This window comes from Euprymna scolopes, chromosome 33 (assembly GCF_053919585.1).
Source record: "Euprymna scolopes isolate OS-2025 chromosome 33, ASM5391958v1, whole genome shotgun sequence".
NCBI classification, from domain to species: domain Eukaryota; kingdom Metazoa; phylum Mollusca; class Cephalopoda; order Sepiida; family Sepiolidae; genus Euprymna; species Euprymna scolopes.
Window position 1 is genome coordinate 1,931,954 of NC_136514.1, and position 12,847 is coordinate 1,944,800.

The 12,847-nt window shown below is 33.9% G+C and overlaps 1 protein-coding gene across 1 annotated transcript in view; it reads left to right on the forward strand.

The window, feature by feature from the left end:
• The window catches only part of LOC145258089 (synaptotagmin-15-like), a 906,872-nt gene that overhangs the window by 30,686 nt on the left and 863,339 nt on the right, over positions 1-12,847 (forward strand). The window contains exon 2 of the mRNA XM_080115819.1: positions 6,301-6,535. Within this exon, the coding sequence (XP_079971945.1) occupies positions 6,472-6,535 (64 nt within the window). The 5' untranslated portion in view covers positions 6,301-6,471. The remainder of the gene's footprint in view (positions 1-6,300; positions 6,536-12,847) is intronic.

Sequence of the window (12,847 nt, forward strand, 5' to 3'; positions counted from 1 at the left end):
ATTGTTGTAACAATATAGATTACAAAAATGTATGGATGTCCGAATGTTGTTTATATATATGTTATATATGTATGTATGTGTGGGTATGTATATATATGTATGTATCTGTGTATGTCTGTTGTGTGTGTGTTTATATGTATGTGTGTGTATATGTATATATATATGTGTGTATTTGTGTATGTATATATATGTGTGTGTGTATATATATGTGTGTATGTATATATATATATATATATATATATATATATATATATATATATATATATATACACCCGTCTTTAGTCGGGTAGCATAATATTGCATATACGAAGAGGTTACCACGCTACATAAGTAAAGAAAAATACTATTATTTGTCTCTGTATGTCTGTAATGTGTGTGTGTATATATGCGCGGATGTAGATAAATGTAGACATTTATAAGTGTATTGATACACGCATATAGGTACATGTGGGGTTTAGATAACTTTCGGGTTTTATATTTATTCATATTTTGTTGGTTTATTTGTTTTAATTTAATTTTATTTTTATTTTTATTTTTATTCTTATTTATTTATTTTTTTATTTTTTTATTTTTGTTTTTGTTTTGTTTTATTTACCTTAATGTAATTTTTACTTTATTTCTACGTAGTTTCAGAATTATTGTCTAGTTTCAGTAAATAAAACAAAGAGCGTTCAGCATGGATTCGCTTTTGAATATATGTATTAATGTGTGTATGTGTGTGTTGGCGGTGTCTGTGTATGTGTGTGTTATATGTGTGTTGCATGTATGTGTGGGTGGAGGTAGATTAAAAGGCACCGGTCAGTACTTGGTTGACCATAGCTAAGGTTATTAACTTACAGACTCTAAGACAAGAAAACTAAACTCTCAAGTACCCTATGCCATAAGAAGCCAAAAGTTAGGTTGGATGGGGGAAGGGGAAAAGAAAAAAGATGTTTATTATCTTCAAAGACCTCACTCATCCTTTTACCGTTTTTGTTTTTTTTTTGACTCCCACCCAGGTTGTATTTTAACTTGATAAACGAAATAGAAAAATGTATTTGGTGGAAATGTTACGTTTGAAGGTAATTCTTGGCCTGAAGACGTAATCCCCCAACGTGGATGATTACAGAAACATGTATGCACATATGTAGCCATTAATGTTTGTATAAATAAAATTAATATACCTGCTCTGTTCACTCATTGAGCACTATTTTGGTAGACACATGTTGTTTCATTGGATGTACTTCTAGGAAACTAAACTCTACTGGCTATATATATATATATATATATATATATAAATATATATATACATTTGCAAATAGACTCTCTACGTCGAGGGAAATGATGACTTGGTTGTCAGGGTGTTTTGCTTTTAGAATTTGTAGTAATTCTTGTGTTGATTGTATTTACAAGATAGATATGGGCTAATGGGATCAGTGAGTATTTTGGTTAGGAAATAAATTGGGAATATTTACACCAAAATAAAGGGAGTCTCAATGAGTTTCATCTTCGGTTCACTATTTAGCGAATTCTACATGAATGACATCGAAAACTAGATATTTAACAGCACCAGCGAACACTCTATCTATGTACGTTATGTTGACGATATTCTTAACACCTGCCTCCTAAATTTTAAGAGTGAATGCCCCCACCGATATAAAATAGGTATAATCAAAAACCTTCTAAACTGCGCCAACCAAATTAAATCCTTCGTTAATAAAAGAGAATCCAATATGATATAAATGAGGGAGTGCCACAGGGATCTATCATTGGACCTTTATTATTCTTGATATTCATAAATGACTTCCCTGATTAAATTGTTTCTGAGATGGGTATATTTGCTGATGACACTACTCTCTATAATACGCACGAGGGAAAACAAATGAACACATATCTAAGGAAATGAGAAAAACACTACAGAATGACCCCCAATCTGTAGTGGGATGGGGACAAAAATGGACGGTCACATTCAATGCTGCCAAGACTAAGCTTGTTTACTTCAATAATTACAAGAAACCTTCTCTTCCACCAATAGCAATGGCCAAGAACATATTACCCGAAAGTATTTCCTTTAAACTCCTTGGCCTAACATTTACAGGGAACATGAACTGGAATAGATACATTGAGAGCATTGCCAAGGCCGCGGCGAAGAACGTGGGCTCTCTCTACCGTGCTAGAAAGCTACTTACGCCTGAAAGTATCCTGTACCTCTACAAGGCCAACATCCGCCCATGTATGGAGTATTGTTGTCACATTTGGGCTGGTGCAACTGTTACTAGTCTCTCACTCCTGAACAAAGTTCAAAAGAGAGTCGCCAACCTGATAGGTCCTGAACTGTCATCTAGACTTCAGCCTCTGGCCCATCGATGGATTGTTGCATCACTCTGCCTGTTTTACAAGTACTTTAATGGTGAATGCTCTGACGAACTACAAGCACTTGTACACCCTTGACGTAACTACCCCCGACAAACCCGACAAGCAGCTAAATCCCACCCTTACACAGTAGAGACCCCCAGGTGTAAAGAAGCCTTCTACTCCCATAGATTCTTCCCCAGAACTGCTAGACTTTGGAACTCCCTTCCGGGATTCTGCTTTCCCAACTGCACTGACATGCAGAAGTTCAAGTGTAATGTGAACAGACATCTTGCTGCTCATCTCCCTTCATAATATCCCTGCAAATTATGTCACTGATAGTAGCCCTCTACTTTAAAGTGGCAACGTGCCTTGTTTGGGGTGAAAATTAGATTAAAAAAAACTAATCTCGTCTGACACAAAACACTACTACACGAACTAAAAAAATATCAATCAAGGCCTCATCAATTACGGATTTTCAAATTACATAGTTGACTAGCAAATAAAATCAATGCTCAGAACTGAAAAAAAACTACAACCAAAACTACAACAAAAATCTACAGCAAAAAAATGCAACAAAAACTACAACAGAAAACTACAACAGAAAACTACAACAAAAAACTTCAACAAACAAACTACAACAAAAAACTACAACAAAAACTACAACAAAAAACTACAGCAAAAAAACTACAACACAAAACTACAACACAAAACTACAACAAACACTACAACAAAAAACTATAGCAAAAAAAAACTATAACACAAAACTATAACACAAAACTACAACAAAACTACAACAAAACAACAAAAAACTTCAACAAAAAAACTACAACAAATTAAAACGAAAATAAATTGAAGTAGTAGATTGAGGTGGTAACTCGTAAGGGAGAGTTCGGTTTATGTATTTTTACTGTTCCGTATAAATATACATGTTTTTACTTACTGACAATTTTGGGTAATTTCTAACTTGTGCATTATTACAGTCATGAGTTAACTTATGCCTTTAGTATGTTCGTACATTCTTTTAGTGTTTGTTTGTGTTTTACGGCATATAAACCCCTTTTCAGGTTATTTAATGCCAAAGTGATTTTGAAGAATGAAACAATTTTATAATAGAATATATTTGATTTTTTTAATCGCTTTCTATTTAACCCATAGTTGGAACCCTAACAGGTACTACTACTCCGGGTCAGAGTGGACATGGGAGCAATGGCAATTAAAGGGAGTCTCCACACTCCCTAAAGCCTGAAAGCTGGGGCTTCACCATCGAATATAGTTTAAGGTCATATCCAGGACTATGTTTCTAGGGTTATTCATTTTTTTTTTTTAATTTGGACGTCAATGATGATTTGTAGTTTTTCGTGGTAGTCAGACTTGTTAAATAGGACAAATATGTTTGTTTTATCGGCTTCTTTCTTTTACCGTGATATTGGTGTAGTTGCGGAGATCGTAAACAGCTTTTTTAGGTTAAAAGTTAAAATGGATTTTCCCTTTTTTGTTGTTGTTGTTGTTAAGTCGTTTTTTATGGATTCAGATTTTACTAGATCGCGTCAACCGAAGTGAATTGTGATTTCGTTTCCGGTTTCAAGTTTCATTGATAAAGTAACTCGATTTCGACTTTTTTGTTTTAGTGGTTGAACCGATTAAATACGTGGGAGTTAGGTCAAAGGTTTAAAAAACCCATTTGGTGCTCGATGAGTTCATGGTCGGATAGGTTGATATAATGTTGTGTGTGGTTTGGTAGGAAGATAATTCCTTGGTATAATGCGTTTAATTTTGCTCCTGCCTTCACCTCAAAACAAGGCACTCCCTCCCCACATATATGAGGCGCCTACTTTTCTTTTGACAGTAGTGGTGTTCCGCTACGCAACTTTGTGTACCACGTGATTTGTCCATTTGAATATGTGTAAGAAACCCATCCGCACTCTTAAATGCACACAGAAGACCACACAGTGCATATATGTACGCTATAAGATATATAAGATTACCGCCGTAACGATACTGTTTTGTACGAATAACATCTCTTCAAGCGGTACGAGGATAGATTCCCAATATCTGCGGACTTAAACATTGAAAGGATGAAATTTTGGTGATTTCGTATTTGTCCCAGACTGTACCAACATGTATAAACTGCATTTTAATATGAACAAACATCTCTAAACAAAGAAGTTAAGCAAAAAACAAAGTTTACCATAATCTGTACACCTTGGCAAGAAAACGGTGAGATTTTGCTGATTGTCTTGTTGTTTGGATAACAGTGAAGGGGTGTGATTTTGTAGCTTATTCAGTTAGTCGGGATTAATAACGTCGAAGTGCGAACAACACAGCGCTTAGTATTTCCAAATAGCTACCTATATGGCTCATCGTTGCTTAACTTATATATATATATATATATATATATATAACTACTTCATTTACTCACATAAATTTAATATACGAAAGTATAGATTTATGCGTAAACTTAAAGTATTTACTTCAAAAGTGCTCAATACGTAGGTAGAGCTAGTTAGTAATTTATAAAATATATATGGCGATTAAGCTACACTGAATATTCTTCGTTTCATCCACTGTAGGATTCGTCAGGCTTATGCGCATAAGCCTGACGAATCCTATAGTGGATGAAACGCAGAATATTCAGTGTAGCTTAATCGCCATATATATTTTATAAATTACTATATATATATATATATATACACACTAGCGCCCCCAAAACTGGGACAGTTTAGTTTTTTTTTTCCATTTCTCCAGAACATTAAACTTACACACATTAAACATATCTCTTATGTTGATACACTGTATTAATTACACTTCATTATAAAGGATAGAAAAAGGTTATGAGTATTTCAATTTTTTAAAATTAAAGTAGCCAAAACCGTGGGACAAAGCAAAGAAAATAATTTATTGTGGACTGTGTCGTCAGTTTTTCCACTTTTCGAAGTAAGAAAATGACGAATAAGTCGATCACGTCACTTTGTAGTCATTGCAGCCGGTTCTACCATCATTATGAGACCTAAAATTGATGCTTCAGTCAAAAAATCAATTATTAAACTTCATGGGAAAACCATTCAATACGGAAAATAGCTGATGATTTGAAGATGTCGAAAAGTACCGTTGGGTTAGGGTTATAAAAATATGTGAAAACAAAAACCCCTAACATATCAACTTTTGTTTTAACTTTTTTACTGAAAAATACGTGAAAAGAAAAAAAAAACCTTAACGGAACCACTTTTGTTTTAACGTTTTTTACCAAAAAACTACGTGAAAACAAAAAACAAAAACAAAAAAAACTAACAAAAACCCTAACAGAAAACTAAGATTTTATTAATGAGGAAAACACCGCATATACCATTCAATAAACTTTCACAATCAGTTAAAATATAACATTTTCTATTTGATTTAATTAAATCAAAAATATCCATGTTTTTAATTTATGAGTAAGCGCTTATCAAAGCAAAGCTTAATGAGATTTTCACTTGACGATGAACAATATCCTAAGAAGATTGAAAACGATGGTGTAGTCAGCAGGGCAGCATCCCGGCGGTGTTGTATTGCATAGATGGAAAGAAACTTTGTTCATGGAAAGTTTCGTTTAATTTTATCTTCGTTACTGAAGAAAGGACAAATATTTACAATGGTTGTAGCTTAACGAGTGTTTTCTGTGAATGTTTTACAAGGAAGTATCAGAGCTTGAAGCTCAGTTAAGCACCTACCATGAAAATAACGAGAGAGTAGAGAGATATTAGCAGCATTTTTATGAGAATGTGAAGATATCGTCCCCACTAGATTACGAAGTCAATTTAAACATTTTGCATTTAACTTGTTTAAAAGAAACATATCCATTTATCTTATTGACGATACTTTACGAACATCCTGTGTAAAGTGACGTTTTTATATGAAAGTACACCTTCTGATGGCCAGTAAATGTATGACATACGAAAAGAAAATTAATATTTTGTTTATATTTTTCAGGAAACAAGTAGAACACCGTTTTATTAAAGAAGTAATTTTAGCAAGAAAATCAACACATACAAAAAGTCTTTTTTTCACATGGAAAAATAATTTGGACACCAAAAAGGAGAATTAGACAATCGAGCAGAATTTAAACACATAAGTTACTTCTTCCTGGAAAAAAGGGGGAAAATGCATATTCCTAGGAAGATATCAATTGGAGGTTCCCCTACAACCAAATTTGTGTCGAATCACGGTAAGTAAAAAAATATATCGATTTATTTTAACGCTTCACATTTTTTGCCTTTTTCTACGAAGAGAGGATTGTCATTGTCGCACTCATGTGATACTCAGTGTACCATGAAGTCAAATAATACTTCAGAAAGTTCTGACGTTGCTTGCGATTGAATCAGGATTATCTTTATTCTCTTCTTTTCATTACGCTCATACTATTGTAACATGCTTGTAATACTATTGTAACGTGCTTGTCATACTGTGCTTGTTATATTTTAACATGGAGGTTGTGTATGAAAGTCTCGCAAAGAAAATAAACTCAACACATTTTTTTTCAGTTGAAACAAAAAAACTTTATTACCGGTCCACACCAAGCCGTCTGACACGTATTTCTCAATCCAGTCGTGCATCTTGCATTTTAGTTCCTGTGGCTTCGTTACACTACCAGTTTCTGAATTTTTGAAATGAGGATTGGTGATGCGTATCATTTAGATTCATCGGACTACTGTTCTTATTTTGAGTGTGATTTTCACAATGTTTCGGTCGATATAACTTCCAACCTTCTTCAGGTGTATCTTGTCGGATTCAAGAATGTTTCTGTCAAACTTGGGAGTTTGAACGGAATTTCGAACGAAACCCTTTATTTACTTCACGGGGGTAGCGTGCTCTTGTTTCGCCAGCCATGTCTGGGTAGAGGTTCTAAGTAATAACCAATTATATTTTTCGGTTTCCCACACTGAGAATTGAATCCGAACAATACGAACAAACAATCCTTATCTAAAAAAAAATCTGAAACGTCTTTCTAACAGTGGAACGAAGCTACAGATACATATGCAAATAGCCAAGCTGTGGCACGAGCGTGACGTCACAGCGAGATCGGAGGAAAATGAAGGAAAAAAGCAGTGACGGAGAAAGACTTTTTAGCATGTGTCCACGGGGTAGTGTCTTTTAAAATCAGAAAGACTTGACGTTGTTTGGGATTGAATGAGGATCATTTCTATGTCAATTTTGTTATTACACTTATACGACTTCGTTTTTACTGCATCTTTATATAGCCAAAAGGATCTGGAATATTTACAAATCATCTGCATCAACATCTTATACATATAGTATAGAATTTCATTGGAATCAGATAAATACGTCTTTGAAGTTTCAAAGGGTTTCTGTCTCAAATCGGTCATTCAGAGCTGAAGACACGTCGATATTCGAAATCACTATTTCTACGAAACCCTGGTTAATTTTGTATTAAGATGAGCTTAATGTATTTTTTTACACAGTGATCACCACTTATCAAAGCCCGGAAGCCACTCAGGGATAAGGGTTATTGCAAGTACATTACGTTAGTGTGGATATTTGATGAAGTGTTTACTTAAGGGGGCGGTTCATTAGGGATTTGTTAACACTGGACTTGAAGACATCCAAGTTGTAGTCTGATGGGAAGCAGGCAGACGGAACAGAGTTCCACAGGCGTGCAGTTATAAGAAAGAAGCTTTGTTCATGGAATCCGCGTTTTGATTTAGGCACAGATATAGAGTGGGGAAATTTTTCACAGTGGATTCAGCTAGATGGGTGTTTTTCGTGAAAGATTCGCGAGGGGGGACCAGAGATTGGACTTCAGATGAGCACCTGCCATAGAAATAACGATAAAATAAGGATAGGCTCGCAACGTCTCTTCTGTGGGAGAGAGGTTGCAAGGTAGAGAAAAGGGCATCCCCCACTAAGCCATGAAGTCTATTTTGTACTCTGTCAAGGCAGGATAGGCTGTTTTTAGCAGCTCCTGCCCAGATATGGCAACAGTATTCCATCCTTGATGTATTGAAGAGCTATTGATGTAACGAAGCCGCTGACACATACGTAGCCCCAATAGCATTTCACGTATGCAAATAACCAAGCTGTCGTGTGAAGTGATGTCACAGCGAAGGAAGAGGAAAGAAAGAAAAGCCAAGAAAAACAGAATACTTGGCGGAGAGATAAACTTTTAAGCACGCGTCGACACGGGAGAAATTTTTAACCAGGTGGCGGCAGTACACGACTTTTAAGAAGTCACTCATTCGCGATACCTAATCAGAAAATATTATCGAGATTATTAACCAGAAGACCCGACGTCGCTCGGGGTTGGCTGAAAAACAACATTTTATACTTTTTTCACTTTATGGTCATAATATCATATTAGTTTTGTTACGACCTCTTTTTCTGTTTTGCTCGTAAATGTAGTCGGAAAAACTGAAATGTTCGAAAATTGTCTGAATTAATGGTGTAAGGCTCCCGTCCGGGGTCACCGAATAACTTGACCCTATTAAATTGTTGTGGCTGTTGATCGCCTTATTTTCAAATGTGTGTTCAGCGTGTTTTTTCCTTCGTTTTTTCACTTAGTTTACAGTCTGTCTTTCTCTGTTTATTTATAGTTTTTTTTCAGTATTTCGCGATCGTCTTATTTTCAAATGTGTGTTCCGTGGATTTATCTTTTTTTTTGCTCCTTTTTTTGTCTTTCCTCTCCTCTATAATATATATATCTTAGGGTCTACTATCCTGGAAACACGGCTCCAAATGTAAGGCTCCAGCCTGCGGACAGAGGATAACTTAACCCTATTGAATTGTTGCAGCCATTGATCGTCTTCCCCCGGGAGCACTTAACATACATTCTCAGCATCTCAGGCTTCCTGTCAATCTCTGCTGAAAATAAAATAGCTTCGCATGCACGCCCCAAAAAGAAAACAGACTCGGAGGTTTCACAATACGGAGAAAAAGTTAATTTCACGAAAATGACAAGTTTTTACATATGTACATCGTTCGATTACACCAGAAACATAAAGATTTTTCAAAATCTTATTCTTCGTTCTTCACGATGGCGGTCAGGATGGCTTGAGGGGTTGGTAGCATTCTTGGGAGCGTGTGTTTTTCTCGAGATTCGGCGTCAATCTGCTAAAATCGGCCCGGGCATTTGCTTAAGTACTTAGGTAAAAGGGTTGGTTGGGGCAATCCGCCAGACCCATCAGAATCCAACACGTCAAACGGGGAATTCCCAACTCTTTTGCGCGTGTGCACCCGTGCAAAGCTTGCGATAGCCTGCGTATCTAGGATCAAAACTCAATTTCTACTCACACGCCCCAAAAGGTCAACATTGTCACTCAGAAAGCCAGAACGCCTGAGCAAGTGTTCCTCAGGCCAAACGAATGTATGATTTCATTCCACCTTATTCTGACATTTCCTGTCATTTTTTAAACAATAATATATCTGTCTGTTTTTACAAAGCATAATAAATTAATTCCTGTTGATAGGTCACCCGCCGCTCTTAGGGATTCAATCAACGTTTAACAGACAATCTCAGCATATTACCCGGTTTTACTCAGGGGTTTAGGGTATCTTGATCTCCCCAAGTGGGAGCAATATCGCTCCTCTAGACCTTCACGTTATATTGTCTTAAAATTATGGATTAAATTTCATTTACATCAGACACATTCGATGTTTTAAGGAGAATATCTTTTTTACAATTGAATTTTCCAAGTACTCTAAACACTATGCCACGAGTCCTTGCGGATCAGAGTTTGATGGAAATATTCCCGAGTTTGACAAGGTACACCTGAAGAAGGTCGAAGGTTACATCGACGGACACGTTGTGAAAAGAACATTCAAGATGAGAACAATAGTCCGAAGAATCCAAATAATACGTTCATCTTCAATGTTGAAAGGATCAAATTAAACTTAAAAAGATCAACTCTAAATAAAAAAATAAGTTTGAGTATAAAAGGATCAACTTCAAATCAAGAAAAATAATATTCAAACAAATAAAACAACTTTCAATTAGATTTTAAAAAGATCAATTTCTAATTAAAAAAGCTCATCTTGAAAGGCGAAAAACTTCAAATCAACAACAAAACCAAAGACAACTTGAAATTAATAAAAAACAAATTCAAATGAAAAAACTCAATTTCAAATTAAGAAAAAACCTAAACAATTTTAGGAGATTACACAGCTCAATTAAAAAAATAACTGCAAATAAAATAAAATAAATTCCAAATTCATAAAAATAAAGTTAAAACATCGAATTAAAGCTTAAATCCAAATCTTAACAGTTAAGCTGAAAGTTAACGTTTATATTTAAATTTGAAAAATAAGTCATCAACATCAGTTTTTAAATTGTAAATTATTATTTACTATAATAATTAAATACCTAAAAACACTAGTATTTTTATCCTTTCAGGAATCTTCAGTGATTAACAACAGTCGATATATATATATATATACATATATATATATATATATATATATATATATATATATATATATATATATATAAACATTAAAAAATCCCCTATACATATTTTTAAATACACCCCTCTATCTAAACTAACATAATATAAAGAATACCCGAAAAGACTGTAACGAAAAATCACAATACTAAAATCCAAGAATCCAAAAAATAAATATCAAAATAGAATGAAAGCACCCCTACCCTTATTTCAGAAGAGCTGGTCCTCCCTTACACATACACATTAGTCACCTTCCTAGGGAAGCCAATAACCTTATAATACTATAAAACAGTACACACATTCTCAAACCAATAAAAGAAAACACACACACACACACACCTTACCCTAAAGGAAAAAAAAAGCACAAGTAGAAAGAGAGAGTGAGAGAGAGAAACACAACACAAGAGTGATCACAGCCGAGGTCGGCGGCCTGCCACAGCCCAATAAAAGAGTAATAAAAATTGAACATTCCTATGAATAGTAGACACTCACACGTTTCCACCCCTTGGAAACACTTCAAATGAACTACGAAGATGCTATTTTTACATCTCCAACACATTGGAAAATAATTTCTGACGAGGACGCTTCACAGAACGTCTGAAACGCGTAAACACAATTTCAATGATTTAAAAACATTATTACAATGATCTAAACATAATTCTCAATGAAAATCCAAGACACGGAATAATAAAATAATGTTAAAGAATACACATTGTTGGTGACTACCCCCTTATTTAAATATATATATATATATATATATATATATATATATATTAAAACACGACATTATTCATTTTATTTATATTGAACACGACAGACAGAAATACGTATTTATATATATTTATATATATATTTTTCTTTTTTCTGATTTTTCTGGATATATTTTCAATTCGCCGTGCGGTCATTTATTTTTTATTTCACCTGGCATTGCTGTTCAGCCATATTCATCTCAAACACTTTTTATCGGTGTATCCGATCATCGTCATGAGCGTTGTTATCGTTTTCTTTTTTTTAGGCTTGGTGTATTTATATTTTTTATGACTGAACAACAACTCTTGGGCGCCATTATATACAACCTACTAGCTGAAATAAAAAACGCCGCTCGGCAAATTGAAAAGATATCCAGTAAAAATTGGAAAAAAGAATAACTTTGTCGTGTTCAATCAGACGTGATTGAAATTACTTACTGACAATAAATGGACTTACTGCTAATATATATATATAGTTGTCTGATGACGCTGGATTTCTAAAGAAATTACAGTTGAAACATGCATGCACATATGTAGCACATATTGTTTTAATAAATAAAGAAAAAAAAGAAAATTATACAATAATACTGCTCTACTTGTTACTGAGATCTATTTTATAAATATCGGATTTTCATTGGATTAGTATTTAGGAAACTACAGCAATGCAACCATTATTATAATTACACACACACACACGAATATATATATACGTATATATATATTGTCTGTTTCTTTGTTTATTCACAATTTGATTAATATATACATATATTCCTTACTCTCTCATTTATCTCTATATATAGTATGATTCTTGCAAACTATACAATTAAGAGATCATGTCATTTGCATATTACATTAAGAAAAATCGATTTTATAAAAAAGCAGTATCTTAGTTAATGTTCCTAGTGAGAGAATTGTTATAAGTGTTCTATTCAAAATCGTCACTTGATAAATTTTAAACAATAATTATATTGATAACATATTTAATTTAATTTATTTTGAATTATTTTTCCAATATCGATTTCTAAAAATCTTTTTTTTATAGTTATTTGCCCCTTCAGAACATAAACAAACAAACTATCACCAAATAAAATAATTCGGTAATCTCAATAAATTTCTTGCTTGAAAAAATAATTCCGTGTCGATAGAAAAAGGTTTGGCTTTTATTGTTTTTTAAATATTCAAACAACAACAACAAAAAAAAAACACTTACGAAAAACTGAAAAGATTTCATTTGTTTGTTTTTATTTTTCTTTAAACGGCTATACAGAAATCGGTAAATTTTTACGATGTGACCCAGCGTCGTTTAACACCTAAAAATATAAAGATCTACTGTCC